Below are 13,589 nucleotides of genomic sequence, written 5' to 3'. Positions count from 1 at the left end.
GAAGATTCTTCAAGAAATTCGCAGAAACAGCAGTTAATAAACGTGGAGCTGATGAAATCGATAAGCGGTGAAATACTGTGTCAACCCCCCCCCCCCCCAAAAAAAAAAAATAAATAAAAAAATGCTTGTGTGATAATAGACGATGGGGCGCTGTGGCATAGTGGATAAAACTCCCGACTCCCGATCGGAGGACCCGAGTTTGAATCCCGCCCAGTGCTTACGTCCTTGGACAAGATGTTTTTACCCACTGTGTACCCCTCGACCTATGTGTATAAATGGGTACCTGGTAACGCCAGAGTAATAATAATAGCAGGGTCCTCACTGGCAGAGCAGTAGCAACACTGAAGAGGCTACCCTGGGTAAATAAGACCTTATTATCATTATTATTATTATTATTATTATTATTATTATATACGCACATGTACGTTCATCAGGTTATCTTTTCATTATAGTTTACATGTATGCATGGAATCTGCATTTTTGTGTGTTTGGCTGTGCCTTCGGGAGGTGTAGCATTTTCTTTTCTTGAATGTTTAGTATCTGAAAGCAATGAAACAAGGCTAAATTCGACTTTGCATAATTTGGTTGTGATTTAGAAGTAGAAACAACCGAGGTGACAATTTTAATAAGTGTATGCAATGTTAAGAATGATTGTTAAATATACAATATGTGAAGAGTAAGTGCAATATATTATGCTACGCAAGTATATGTATACTTTTTTTTAACGAACCCTCTAAAATCATAGCGATATCTCCTTGTATCGTAGGCTTTAAATCAAATTTTTATATGGTAGGATGTTAACTGATGCAAAACAGCTTCACGCTGCCTATGTCATGCGCAAATAATACATCGAAATCAATTGAAGTCAGTCATAGTTATTACGCTACAATGCTTTGTACATGTGCAAATTAAGATGGATAAAATAAAAGCAAATGTTTAGCTGCGTCTTGTTTACCTAAAGTCTAGATGACTTACCTTCTACACACGCTTTCCAAACTAAGAAGAAGAACTAAGACAGTACGTGGATTTATATGTGTATAATGTGAATTGTGTGCGCGTGTGTGTTTTTCGTGTGTGAGGGTTTAGAAATTGATCAAATGAGAAGAAAGTATTTGATTTTATGGTGTAATAATGTTTATGGTGTTCATGGCAGCCCTGACTTTTGACACAACCACTGTTAAAAGTTTGTCTTCATACTATCTCCTCCTGATGCAAATGATACAAATTAAGGTGTTAATTAACGTATATTATTTCATGATATTGTTTATAAGTAGAATTGCAATCATTTAGATACATGTATGCTGTCTGTTTGTGTTCGTAAATGAATAAACTTAAACAAATAGTACGTGTGAAATGTGAATGGTTTACGAGTTTATGTTGTGTGTGCTTGTGTGGATTTTCGATTACGTACCCAAAATTCAGTTCATGAATAAAGTGTAAAAGAGAAGTTGATCTTAGAGTAAAAGCCTAATGCTTATTGTTCTGACGATAGCATCAAGTTTTTTTTTTTTTTTTACCACCAACGTCAGAACTCTGTATTCACACATTCACACCCCACTACTCCCTCTTTCTTCGTGCGAACACTTCAATATACAAACTCCACAGACACCAAGAAGTCAAAAAGTCAACTGTAGATACCTTTACACCTTTCCAATGCCTCAAGCAAGGTAATCAGTTTGCTTGGTTAATGTTATACTTTGAAATATTTCTTTTTTTTCCCCTATTTCTATATTCATTAGAGGTATTATAACTTATTCATATCTTTGGTTCATATATTCATACAGCTGCCGAAACGCACAGGTGTTTAAAATCCAGAATCCTTGCGAGCAAGAAGTATTCAATATCATATTCTTGGTGACTGTTATGTCTCGATTAAAATCAGACGAATAGGATTGTGAACATTTCATTAAAATTAGGTGTCAAACAAAGCTCCAGAAGTCAAGAATTACCATTTGTATCCCAATGGTAGTATTGTTGTTCTGAGTACATTATGCTAATTAAAGTGGGTGAGGATTTCATCACCTTTCATACAACTGTCCCATCTTATTCTTAACAACAACAGCAACAACAACAACAACAACAACAACAACAAAACCCTAGTAAAATCACGTTTTCAGTCAATATGAAAACTTTATCTTCTTTCGTCTAAAAGTAAGCCTTGACTACAATAAACTGAAGGGATGAATGCATCCTTTATTATGTTTTCAGTGACAGAGAGGAATATAAGAAATATATATATATATTTTTTTTTTAACAGTGTAATCGAAAAAAAAATCTTCACTAATATCATCAAAGGCATGTGTTTTCCACTTTGGTCAGGGATTAGGGAAGACATTGGGATGATTCAACTTCTATAACGCTTTCGTGTTACATCCAACTGAAGTACATACTTATCATTAATTTTGTTTAACATTGCAATTCTGATTGGTATATTTACTTTTGATGATCTTAATATCGTGTAATAATCACTCATATAAGTTATTTTAAGGGCGGTAAAGTAATGATGAGAAATACTCAATAGAAATACTCCATGAAGCTATGTTCCAATCGACATGCAAATAAGATCTAGTTTCATCATGCAAAAAAAAAAAGAAGTGAAAACGAAATTTACATTGTTTATGTAAACAAAAATATAATTTTTCAGTTGAGACTAGAACAGATTGCGACTTTGATCTAAACTTGTGTGGATGGCGTCAGGAGGTGGAGGACGATTTCGACTGGGCGCCGATATCAAAGTTTCTCGTGTTGTCTGGAAAAGGCCCACCCAAGGATTGCTCCATGACCGGAGGTGATTTTCTTCTTTTTGTATTTTTGTTTTGTTTTCATTTTCATTTTTTCCCCAAACACATGTAATTCACTCTACTTTTGCAAACGCAATGCAAAGGCACGAATACGGAAAGGAAAAGTGTCCTTACTATAGCGGTACTTGCTGCTGCTTGAATAAAAATGACCGAAGAAGAAATGTTTTTATGTCAACGTGGATGCATACCTAATTATGCCTGGTTTGATGAATACTTTGCAGCTCCCTCTGTGCGCATGTCTCAGCGGCAGTTTTGCAAGTGTAATTTTTGGCTATTTGTGTGTGTATGTGGGTGTGTAAGTGTGTATGCGTGCGTTGTTGGTTCTTGATGTCTATCTAGGTGTATAGGGCGTTGTGAAGAATGACTGTTGGTTAGTTGATCATTATTAAGTCTGCATTCACTCACTTTTTGTCTACGACATCAAGTCTTTCCATAATCCTTCATTATAGCTGGAAGATACCTTCAGGTCGAGTTGAATAAACATCCCGCCAACCACGTCGCACGATTGGTCAGTCCTGAAAATCACGTGACTGGAGATGGATATACAGCCCTGTGTTTCAGCTTTGCTTACCACACATCACCAGGTGGAAGAAATCTTCTTCAGGTCTACGTTGCTGAGAGTGGAGACGATGAGTTTATTGGCAGCGGTAACTTCACTGATTTAGACGAGGGAGTGATAAGACATGGCTGGCGCGAAGGAAAGGTACATAGATGCATACATAACTACCAACTGTGTTTGAGAGGTTAATCTTATATCAACGCACACGTGATCAGTTCCATTTTATCTGTACGTATAAGTCGGTTATTAGGTTATTGTATTTTAAATGATGGCAAATTCATAATAATAATGATAATAATAATGATAATAACAATAACAATGAAATAATAATAATAGTAAAATAGCGTTTTCTACGTTTATTGAGAACTTTTAACAACTTATACAGCAATCACCCTACGGATTACTCCATACTGTATTTGCTTTCGGAAAGGGGTATTGCTTCATCTTTCTTTTTCTTTTTTTTTCTCCAAATATGGTACCATAATACAATTAATTCATTTCCAACTTCAACACAGATAACAATACTCTAGTAGTTTGCAGTGTTCACGTCTAGTTGGTTTTCAATTTTTTGCTTTTTTTAAAATCATAAAAATCCATAGATTGGTTCAGCGTTGAATGTTGAAAAAAAAAGAGTTTCAACTGGTATGGAAATCCTCAATCCTTCTGAAATTTAACCAAGCAATGTAAGAACGTAATATACCACAGTAAGATTTATGTTTCTTTCCGCCCTTACTTACAAACTATAATAATCTCTATGGAATCATAATTCTACAATGATGAATGGAGTAGTCGTCTTTTTCAAATAGTCAAGTTTGAACAGATTTATGGAGTACAATGATGATATCTATTATACCACCGGCGTGAGACCAAGCGAAGAAGATTCAGAATGTTGGTTACTCCAAACATTCAGTATAATTTTTTTTTTTAGGCTACCAGTGAACATATATCTCCATTATATATATATATATATATATATATATATATATATATATATAAAACGTCATATTCGCACTGTCATCCTTGAAGAAGAGGAAGGTTCCTCGAAAATTCGGATTATTCATTAAATCAAGATTGGCTGTTAATGCATTCCCTGCATTCCTCTGTTGTGACTTTATTATTGCTATTTCTAGTACTGCCAATACGCGGAACAACTACAATGCTTATTATATATATATATATATATATATATATATATATACATATAATATAGATGTTTTACTCTGCATACCTTAATACTCTAAATCATACTATAGGTAGATTTCCAGCTGCTCGGGCAGAAATCCTATGTGGTCATTATAAGCGTGACAGGAGGTGGCAATTTGCATGATGACGTCATTGCGGTGGACAACACGAGGCTGACAATTGGGCAATGCCCTACAGGTAGCTTCTTTTTTTATTAACTTTTTTAGCAGATTCCTCGTCTTCTTTGCATATCACGTTTGATTTGTATTTTCCATGTATGTTTGTGAAATGACGCCCGCCAACCTGTTGCAGGTATTTCAGGATTATCACTTACTCACATTATTATACATACTTCTGATTCTTAAGTTGATGTCCTATCGCACAACGTACATAAAATTACCACAAACACTCTCTATACATACACACAGTAGGAAATATGAAAGCGTTGTTATCATTCATTATTGAGTTTCAAGGGCAGTGATAATTAAAATGAATTATGTGCAACCAACGGATGGTATACCAGGTTCCCGTGGGAGCAGCTGATGTACGGGAACCTGGTATACCAGGTTCCCAAGATGAAGACAAGAGTACCTGCTCTCGTGGTGTAAATTCATGTTTCTTTGTGTTATAATGCCCCACAGAATTGGTTTTATGAAAAGATTAAACTCTATTCTATCAGCTTATTGTTCTCTTTTATTTCGAAAAAGCGTATATCACAGTATTATTTACCTTTTTTTCTGATCAAGTTTGCGCTTGTACAACATGTACAAAGCGATCAAAACTGAGCTCAATAGATTTCTGTGTTCGCTGACCCCCGCCATCCCATTCAGGTGTCTGCTATTGTGTACAAAAAAAAAGAGTCTGTGAGCCCATCAGCGTATGCTCTATTACCTATCACCTCGCACTCGATCGACATTTCCATTTTTCAAAGGCACATGTAGTTGACCGTGGAGAGGGGATAACATGCACCGCTTGACTGCTTTCGCACAGATGGATTATTATTCAGCCAAAACAAAGAAAATAACCTTACATCGCTCTGAACACTTCAAGGTCTATCTATATCTTTCGAGTGGCAGTTACGCACTTCCGGGGTAAAAAAAAAGTGAGCGGGGGCTCAAAGTGGTGACACCTCATGTATCCTTTGTATGGTGCAAAAAAAAAAGGGGGGGCGGCCATGAAAAAGACTGGTGGCCTTAGATCTTTTTCTTTTGTGGCCTTAAGTCACTGGATTATGGTTAAAATGGCGAGTCTTGCCTGTGGGTAATATATTTGATGCCTTTTTCTTATCTTTCCGTTGTCATGGCAACTTTGATGCCTTTGAACTGCAGCAGGCATAGGGGCCGGTTGTTCGTTTGATTTTGACTTTTGCAACTGGAACCCAAGTGATGGCTGGTTGAGAAGAAGTGATGATCTAGGAACGTCGGACACACGACCTGGTCCACTCCATAGCCCCGCAATAGGTTAGTACAGCGTCAGTTTCGATGAATCAGTTACAGTTTATTTCGTGATAGGAAACAGGCAGTGTCAGAATCTTTGGTCTTGTTTACCTGGTGTCAGGCTCATTGGTCTCAGACAATTTGCGTTGTCAAGCTCGTAGGCTGTATGCCTCGTGTGTGTCGGACGCATGTAGTGCATCCCTTTGAAAGATGTCAACTTAAGTGAAATTGTAATACGTAGTCACTATCTTATTTGTATGTGTATTTTTTCTTCCTTGTTTTTTTATTTGTTTTTTTTTTATTTGTTTTCTTTACAAATGCAGATCATTTCCTGAGAGTTCAGGTATTACCATATAACAGACCATGTCGACTGCAAACACAATTTGGGATTGATGAATATTTCCTTTATAAACAATCATTCCAGTTGCTTGAAAGAAATTAAGATATTTTTCATGTAGAAACAGGTTATGTCACGGTATGCTTTTATCTTGATAAATTTGGCAATTTGTTGATCTCACTTTCGTAAAAACATATTTTTATGTGCGATATTTGTGATTTGTGATTGTGACATTTCTATCTGAAATAAAGCAAGCTTTAAAGGGATGGTACAGTATTGGTGGAGATGAGAATTGGGCTTTTAACTTTTTGCGAGATACCAAGAAAACACTTATGATATATTTTATTACAGAGCATGCCATTTTATGAGGAATTCAAAGTTTATTTGATAAAAATCTGGTTTGGAATGACTGAAACATCCAAAAACAAAGAAAAACAAAGCGATCGTAATAAAGTGTGGGTCCCACACTTTATTAGAATCGCTCTTTTTTGGATATCTCAGCCATTTCAAAACCAATGTCATCAAATAAACGTTTAATTCCTTATAGAATTACATGCTCTTTCATATCTCATAAGAGGTTTCTCATTATTTCACCAAAAAATGTTAGAAACCTGAAATTAGGTCTCAACCAAAACTGTACAATCCCTTTAAAAGACGATTGAAATTGACCTATGTAGAATACTTTGGTTAATTAGGAGTTGAACGACAATTTTTTTCTTTTTTTTTCTATCAACAAACTTTGTCTTGTGCTTGCAGTCTGCCTGATGAACATCACCTTATAAACTCTGCATCACAAAACCACTAAAAGTCACGAGACATTGATATTTAGTTATGCTTGCAGGTTCAAAATCGCACACCAAGAGCTTCAAAATGATAAAAAAAACTTTATATAAATGGAACTGAGGAGCCGTATAATCTCGGTAATTGGAAGAGAAGGCACACTCAGGACAAAAAAGACGAAAAATAAACGATAGGCCTATGTACTGAGAAAGGAGACAATAAGTTTACCGTCTATTTATGAGCATACACTCATCGCTGCACTCGATCCAATAAGTGGGACTAAGCACAGAACAATAACTCCCTATAGCAAGAACAATAAGGAGAAAATCAGTTCAAGTTGAAATATTGAAAACTTCAAAAACTTTAATGTGATCTGATCTACGTTTTTAGCTCTGTCTTTGTCCACCATCCCCTCCCCCACTCCCCAGTAGGTGGTCAATATGCTTACGCAAGACTGGAAGTGCAGACTTATGTAAGGCTGGCGACTCCTTGGTTACAACTTCCCTTGGATAAAAGAGGGTACTGCTTCCAGTTTTGGTATTTCTTACATGGTCCAGACATCAATTACTTCAGTGCTAAAGTGGACATAAAGAGAAATGGAAATATTAATAGTAAGCCAATTCTGTCGGTGTATGGAGGTCTTGGAGACGAATGGATAATGCAACAGGTGAGGGACTATCGAACGTTAATGCTTTGGTAAAGGCAAAATATAGTTTTGGTACGCCTGCAAAATTGTATACGTGTATACGGCCGAGTTGTCCCTGAGACCGAGTTAACCTGGATCCTTCTGGAATAAAAGTCGGTATACCGACTGTAACCTTTGATCACAAAATACTCCAAAACAACTCATCTTATACCGCCAAATCGCGTCAGCCAGGTAAGTTTCTTGATAAACTCTTTCGATATATCGCAACCAAAGATGAAATGGTGTAAAACGGGTTCTCCAACCCTTACCAAAACTCTGTTTTCACTTTAACACCATGTTCCCGTCGGCCAGGGCAGTCCTGTTTCATGTCACCATGGACAAAGTGGGATTTGCGTGAATCAATGCAAGGGACGGGGTTAGCAAACGTGACATGCCGTGATTGCAGCGGATGCTATGTCACATGATTATATCCAAAAAAAAAAGCCACTCTCGTCACGGTGCTATTGATAAACATAGCAGGTTGTAACGAAACGGGGTGAACGCAGCAATACTGGACAGAGCGTAATGGACCGTAACAAACCTTGGAGGCGATCCATATAGTGGGACGCGACGGGAAATATTATTCTATATATTCATAATCAGGCCTGACTTGACGCGGTGAAAACAGTGCCTGGCATATAAAATGTTCACTGGAGTGAAGAAAACTGGGAATAATGAGACAAGATTACGGGGGGGGGGGGGGGATTAATATCTTTCCTACCCACGGCGCACTTATTTTTGGCTGGTGTGGCCGACGGAAACAAGGTGTGAAGGTAGCATAAGTCATTTGTATTCACGAATGACACGATGAGACTGACGCCAACCCAATTTCACGTTCAACTGATGTTAAAGAACGAATATAGGTCAATTGCTCGAAAGACACAGTAAAGATCTAAAAACATGGGCTGGTATTATCTTTTGTTGTCAGAAGTGAATAAAAACGAATAAAACGAATAAATTCGAACTTGAACTTGAAGTCTCTGTCTCTCTTGCACTCTTTGTGTTTGGATATCCTCATCACATTAAAACGTAGCACTTTGTAAGATTAACGCTATGATATTCGATGCGTACATATTCCAATAATATCACAGTATACTATCAATCGACTGCCCACACCCATCTTCAAAATCGTCATTGCGGTCGGTAATGGAAACGGGGGAACGGGCGAGTTTGCGATTGACGATACTTATTTGGCACCGGGACAATGTCAAAGCGGTAAGTAGCATCATGGATTAAACAAAAAGCGAGGGAGAGAGAGAGAGAGAGAGAGAGAGAGGACAAGCATTTTATTTGTGACCGTGCACCTCAAAACGAACAAAAAGTCGCACACACTGATTTTGCGTGAGGACTGAAAATAAGTGAAATGGGTCAACCTAGCCGAACTTGACTTTTTCATATTTTTTGAAAGGGCGGGTCTTCTTTTACATTATGCTAAAATTTGGTATCATAAAACGGGCAGGAAAGTGTGTTTTTTTAGCAGTTTATCTCGAACATTTTTTGGTAGAATAGTGTGATTAGGTGTGTCTGTAGAATCCCTTTTTCATTTCTGAAAAACCTTATCCACACTCTTCTATTTCAACTCTAATAACTTTTGAAAGGATAGTGCTACTGCTTTGAAAGTTGGCATTGATTATGGGCAGAATGTGTTAATGAGGCATGCTTAATTTCAGTTTAATATGATAATCCCTTCATTTGTGTTACTCTGGTGGTTTACTTCTGTTTTTTGTCCCATTCATCGCACAGCCAGCACGGTTTGGTAAAGATTGTGCGCTTGAATAGACACTGTACTTCAGAGCTTCTTTTCTCAGTTCACACTTTTCCTGAGTTTGTACTTTCTTTCCAATATTTAGATAGGTTAGAAGAGTCCATTTGATTTGAGTTATACATCATTTTAAAGCTTAAATTCTGCTCTTTCAGAATATGGTCTTAACTAAATATTCATGTCTGGAGATTTTTTGTTTATTTTGAGGTGCAGGTTCACATTTACAACTTAACTCCTAACATTATTGATAATATGAAATGAAAAGCCAATTAAAAAGGAATGTATGTTTGACCATAACGCTCTCGACGCAGTAACAAAAGCGGAACTTGACAGCCATCATCAATTACGCCAAGCATCATTCCCTGCAATATTTCCGGGGCATCTACTTTTGATCACGCTCGCATTTAAAGGTATTGCAGAGCTAAACTCCTAATTAACACGATTTTGATTTGCACTGAACCACATCAGCTTCTCTCCGGGTAGCTGTACTAACAATAATTATTATTGATCTCAGTTTTTTTTTATGGCAGATAAATAATGATTTGAAACAAAAGCCAAAATGCCTGGTCTGAAAAAGAAAAACAGAAAAATAATTATATAAACCTCTTTTGATATTTTCTGGCAATTCATGTTACATCACTCTCGAGTAAAAACGAAATGTAGTAAAGGACGGTGCGCGCTCTGTTTCTTACAGAAGGGGAAAAATAATTTAAGGAGTAAAGCAATGCACAGATTAGCCTGAGTTGTCCTACTGGGAGGTTGAACAATGCATAGGCCCCTACCGATATGGGTTGTGTGTTATGATGTTATCAGTTCTCTTCATTGAGGCCATGCAAGGCCACAGTACCCCCCCCCCCCATCGAATTGGAACCTCCTTTTATTTTAAAGCTTCAACTGATGGCAAAATTTGAAGTGTACCTGAAGGCTAATAAATATGTTGAAAGTATGTTATTATAGATATCTCCCTGTCATCATTAGGCTTCGAGCGAAAACGAGAAAATATGTAAATACATATAAAATTATGTTATGCTAGATATAATCAGACGTGTTTTTGCCAATGGGATTCCCCGAATGAACTCCTGTTCAAGAAATTTTGTAAAAATTGGTCAGAGTGTTGAAAATGATACAAACATGTTTTTCCACCTAGTATAGATTACTTCACGTCAAACATCCGGTTTTTTTTTTTTTTTCGTGAGGAAATTATTTTCCACTTTGATATTCGTTGGAAGCTTATTGTCTTTGTCCCTTTCCTTGCGAGCATACAGAACCAATCCGATGTGGGTTTGAGACGAGCGGAATTTGCGATTTCACCATTGAAAGCAGTGAAGTCAGATGGGGCAGAATGCCTGCGAAGTACGACCGACGTCCGATTTATGATCACACCTTCGGTGATGAGAGCGGTATTAAAACAATTGTTAGCCTTTTGTAAAGGCAAGATCAAAGATTAGTTGAATCAAGAAACTGGAAATAAACTCACTGTTGCGACGTTTCGCCAATTATCAATTGGCTTCTTCGGGCGAATGAAGCTCCCGATGATGGAATGGCCCTTAAATAGTGCGAGATTGTGCAGAGCGCACTGGACCTTGTCCAGCGCGCGAAAGACGGCTTGGGATCTTGCGAACGGCCCGGTCCCACGCGTGCGATAAATTGAAGCGGAGACCTCCTCTCTTGTTAAGTGTAGGTCTCTCCACACGTTCCCAAATGGCTTCCTTGACGCCCCTCTCAAACCACTTGGATTCTCTATCCAGAATAATCACTTGATTGGTGTTGAACGAATGTTTGCTGGCATTGATGTGTGTGTATACTGCTGAATCCGGGATGCTTTCTGAGTTGCTGGGTCTTCTGTGTTGGTTCATGCGAGCTTTTAGTGATTGTTGTGTCTCCCCTATGTAGAAATCATGGCAATCCTCCTGGGCACATCGGATGCCATAGACTACGTTTCTCTGTTTTTCTTTGGCGACTCGGTCCTTGACGTGAACTAATCTCTGCCTTAATGTGTTGTGGGGCTTGAAGGCAGTAGTGATGCCCTGTTTCTGAAACAGCCTTTTGATCTTGTCCGACAGATCATGCACGTACGGGATAGTGATGGTGACTTTCCGTCCCTGTGTACCATAGGTTCTCTGTGTGTTCTTGCTTTGTCGTTTCGGGGTGTCTGCTTTAGAGAATGCCCAGTCTGGGTATCCACATCCAGCCAGGGCGTTTTTGATGTTGGTCTTTTCTTTTTCAACCTCCGGTGGACTGTGAACTATGGTGTCTGCTCTGTGGAAGAGGGTCCTGATGACTGCAAGTTTGTGAACCAAGGGGTGATGTGACTGGAAATTAAGATACTGGTCCGTATGGGTCGGTTTCCTGTACACTGAAGTGGAGAGGGTACCATTTGAATCGACGTGGACCTCAACATCTAGGAATGCCAGATGTCCATCCTTGCATGTTTCTTGTGTAAAGGAAATGTGCTTGTCCAAGGAGTTGATATGACCAAAGAAAGACGCACTCTCTTCGTCATGGAGGATGACAAAAGTGTCATCCACGTAGCGGAGCCAGATACGTGGTTTGTGTCCAGAGTAGGTACTCAGTGCTGTGGCCTCAAACTCTTGCATGTAGATGTTGGCCACTATGGGAGAAACTGGTGAACCCATAGCACATCCATGTTGTTGTATGTAGTGCTTGCCGTTGAAAGAGAAATAGGTTGTACTCAAACAAACCCCTAACGCTTCAACAATCTGATCTATGGAAAGTGAAGTACGATCCTTCCAGCTGTCATCCCGACTAAGACATGCCCTAACCGCATAAACTGCTTCTGATGAGGGAATCGATGTAAATAAGGCACTTACATCATATGATACTAATGTTTCATTATCCGCTAGTTTGATGTGTGAAATCTTCTCAATGAAGTCTTGGCTGTTTTTCACGTGGTGAGGGGACTTCCCTACTAAGGGACTTAGAATGTTGGCAAGGTGTTTGGCAAGGCTGTAAGTCACCGAGCCAATGCAGCTTACAATAGGTCTCACTGGAATGGGATCAGGTTTATGTACCTTTGGCAGGCCATAAAATCCTGGTACTGTAGGTTCTGTAGGTGGAGTCAAGAACTGTTTTTGTCTATCGCTGAAACCACCTTCCTTGTGGATCTTGTTAATGACACCAGTTACTGTCTTCCTATATCCATTGGTAGGGTTGTAACCTATGGTCTTATAGGTCTTCTTATCGTCCAACAAATCTAAACATTTGTCAGTGTACTTGTCTTTGTCAAGCACAACTACACACCTCCCTTTATCTGCTGGTACAATAACAATGTTCTTATCCCCTGCTAACTCTTCCAAAGCACGTCGTTCTTTTTCTGTGATGTTCGGTTTCGGTAATTCAGAGTGACATAATAGGGTACTCACGTCATGCCGTAACTCCTCTGCAGCATCAGGTTTGATGTTACATAGTCGGATGGCAGACTCAGTAGCGGTAATCAGTTCCGATACGGGTAGTTGTGTAGGTGATGTCGCAAAATTTAGACCTTTTCCTAAGAGAGATTTTTCCTCATGTGATAATTCCCTAGATGACAGATTTCTCACCCAACTCGATGGGACAGTGGATGACACACATGTAGGCTTGCTACGTCTCCAGTTATGATCCAAATCCGCTCGTGATTCACATGTATCACGGAGCTTCGAGAATTTTCCAATATGGCGCCGTTTGGTGAGCTCGTGTTGTGCCAACTGCGCATGTGTAGTGTAATCGTTGATTTGTCGGACAACCTCGGCTGGAAACTGCTCTCCTATCTTCTTTTCCAAGCAATTTTGATGTGCTTTCAAATTATCTAACTTGTGATTGATTTGTCTGACCCTTTCGTTGAGTAATTTCCTCTCGGCGTTCTTCAAGATGTTCAGTGCTTTATGACCTCGAACATTACTCTTTAGCTGAACGCTGGTGGGTATAATGTTGTCGTGTAGACAACGTAGATTGAACCGCAGGTGATTACGGAAATTCGCGATTTTCCTAGCCGTCTTTTCGCTGTTTCTGCACAATCTCACACATTCCTGACCGAATTCGTGTCGGATA

At 38.7% G+C, this 13,589-nt stretch overlaps 2 protein-coding genes across 2 annotated transcripts in view; one reads left to right on the top strand and one right to left on the bottom strand.

The window, feature by feature from the left end:
* LOC139722187 (MAM and LDL-receptor class A domain-containing protein 1-like) overlaps positions 1-6,007 on the top strand; it is a 30,864-nt gene extending 24,857 nt beyond the window's left edge. Inside the window, exons 19-22 of the mRNA XM_071633505.1 lie at positions 2,698-2,788; positions 3,251-3,504; positions 4,614-4,740; positions 5,871-6,007. Coding sequence (XP_071489606.1) covers positions 2,698-2,788; positions 3,251-3,504; positions 4,614-4,740; positions 5,871-6,007 — 609 coding nt within the window. The remainder of the gene's footprint in view (positions 1-2,697; positions 2,789-3,250; positions 3,505-4,613; positions 4,741-5,870) is intronic.
* A 4,564-nt stretch (positions 6,008-10,571) lies between these two features.
* LOC139722176 (uncharacterized) lies at positions 10,572-13,133 on the bottom strand. Its single transcript, XM_071633495.1, has 3 exons — positions 13,103-13,133; positions 11,125-12,876; positions 10,572-10,621 (listed from the first exon to the last, which is right to left on the bottom strand). The coding sequence occupies exons 1-3, from the start codon at positions 13,131-13,133 to the stop codon at positions 10,572-10,574; spliced, it is 1,833 nt and encodes a 610-aa protein (XP_071489596.1).
* Between the last annotated feature and the right edge of the window lie 456 nt (positions 13,134-13,589).

This window comes from Diadema antillarum, unplaced genomic scaffold (genome assembly GCF_040938485.1).
Source record: "Diadema antillarum isolate AM-2024a unplaced genomic scaffold, OU_Dant_1.0 scf00000014, whole genome shotgun sequence".
In the NCBI taxonomy this organism is placed as follows: Eukaryota; Metazoa; Echinodermata; class Echinoidea; order Diadematoida; family Diadematidae; genus Diadema; species Diadema antillarum.
Note: the sequence above shows the minus strand (reverse complement) of the source record. Positions and strands in the feature narration are given on the sequence as shown.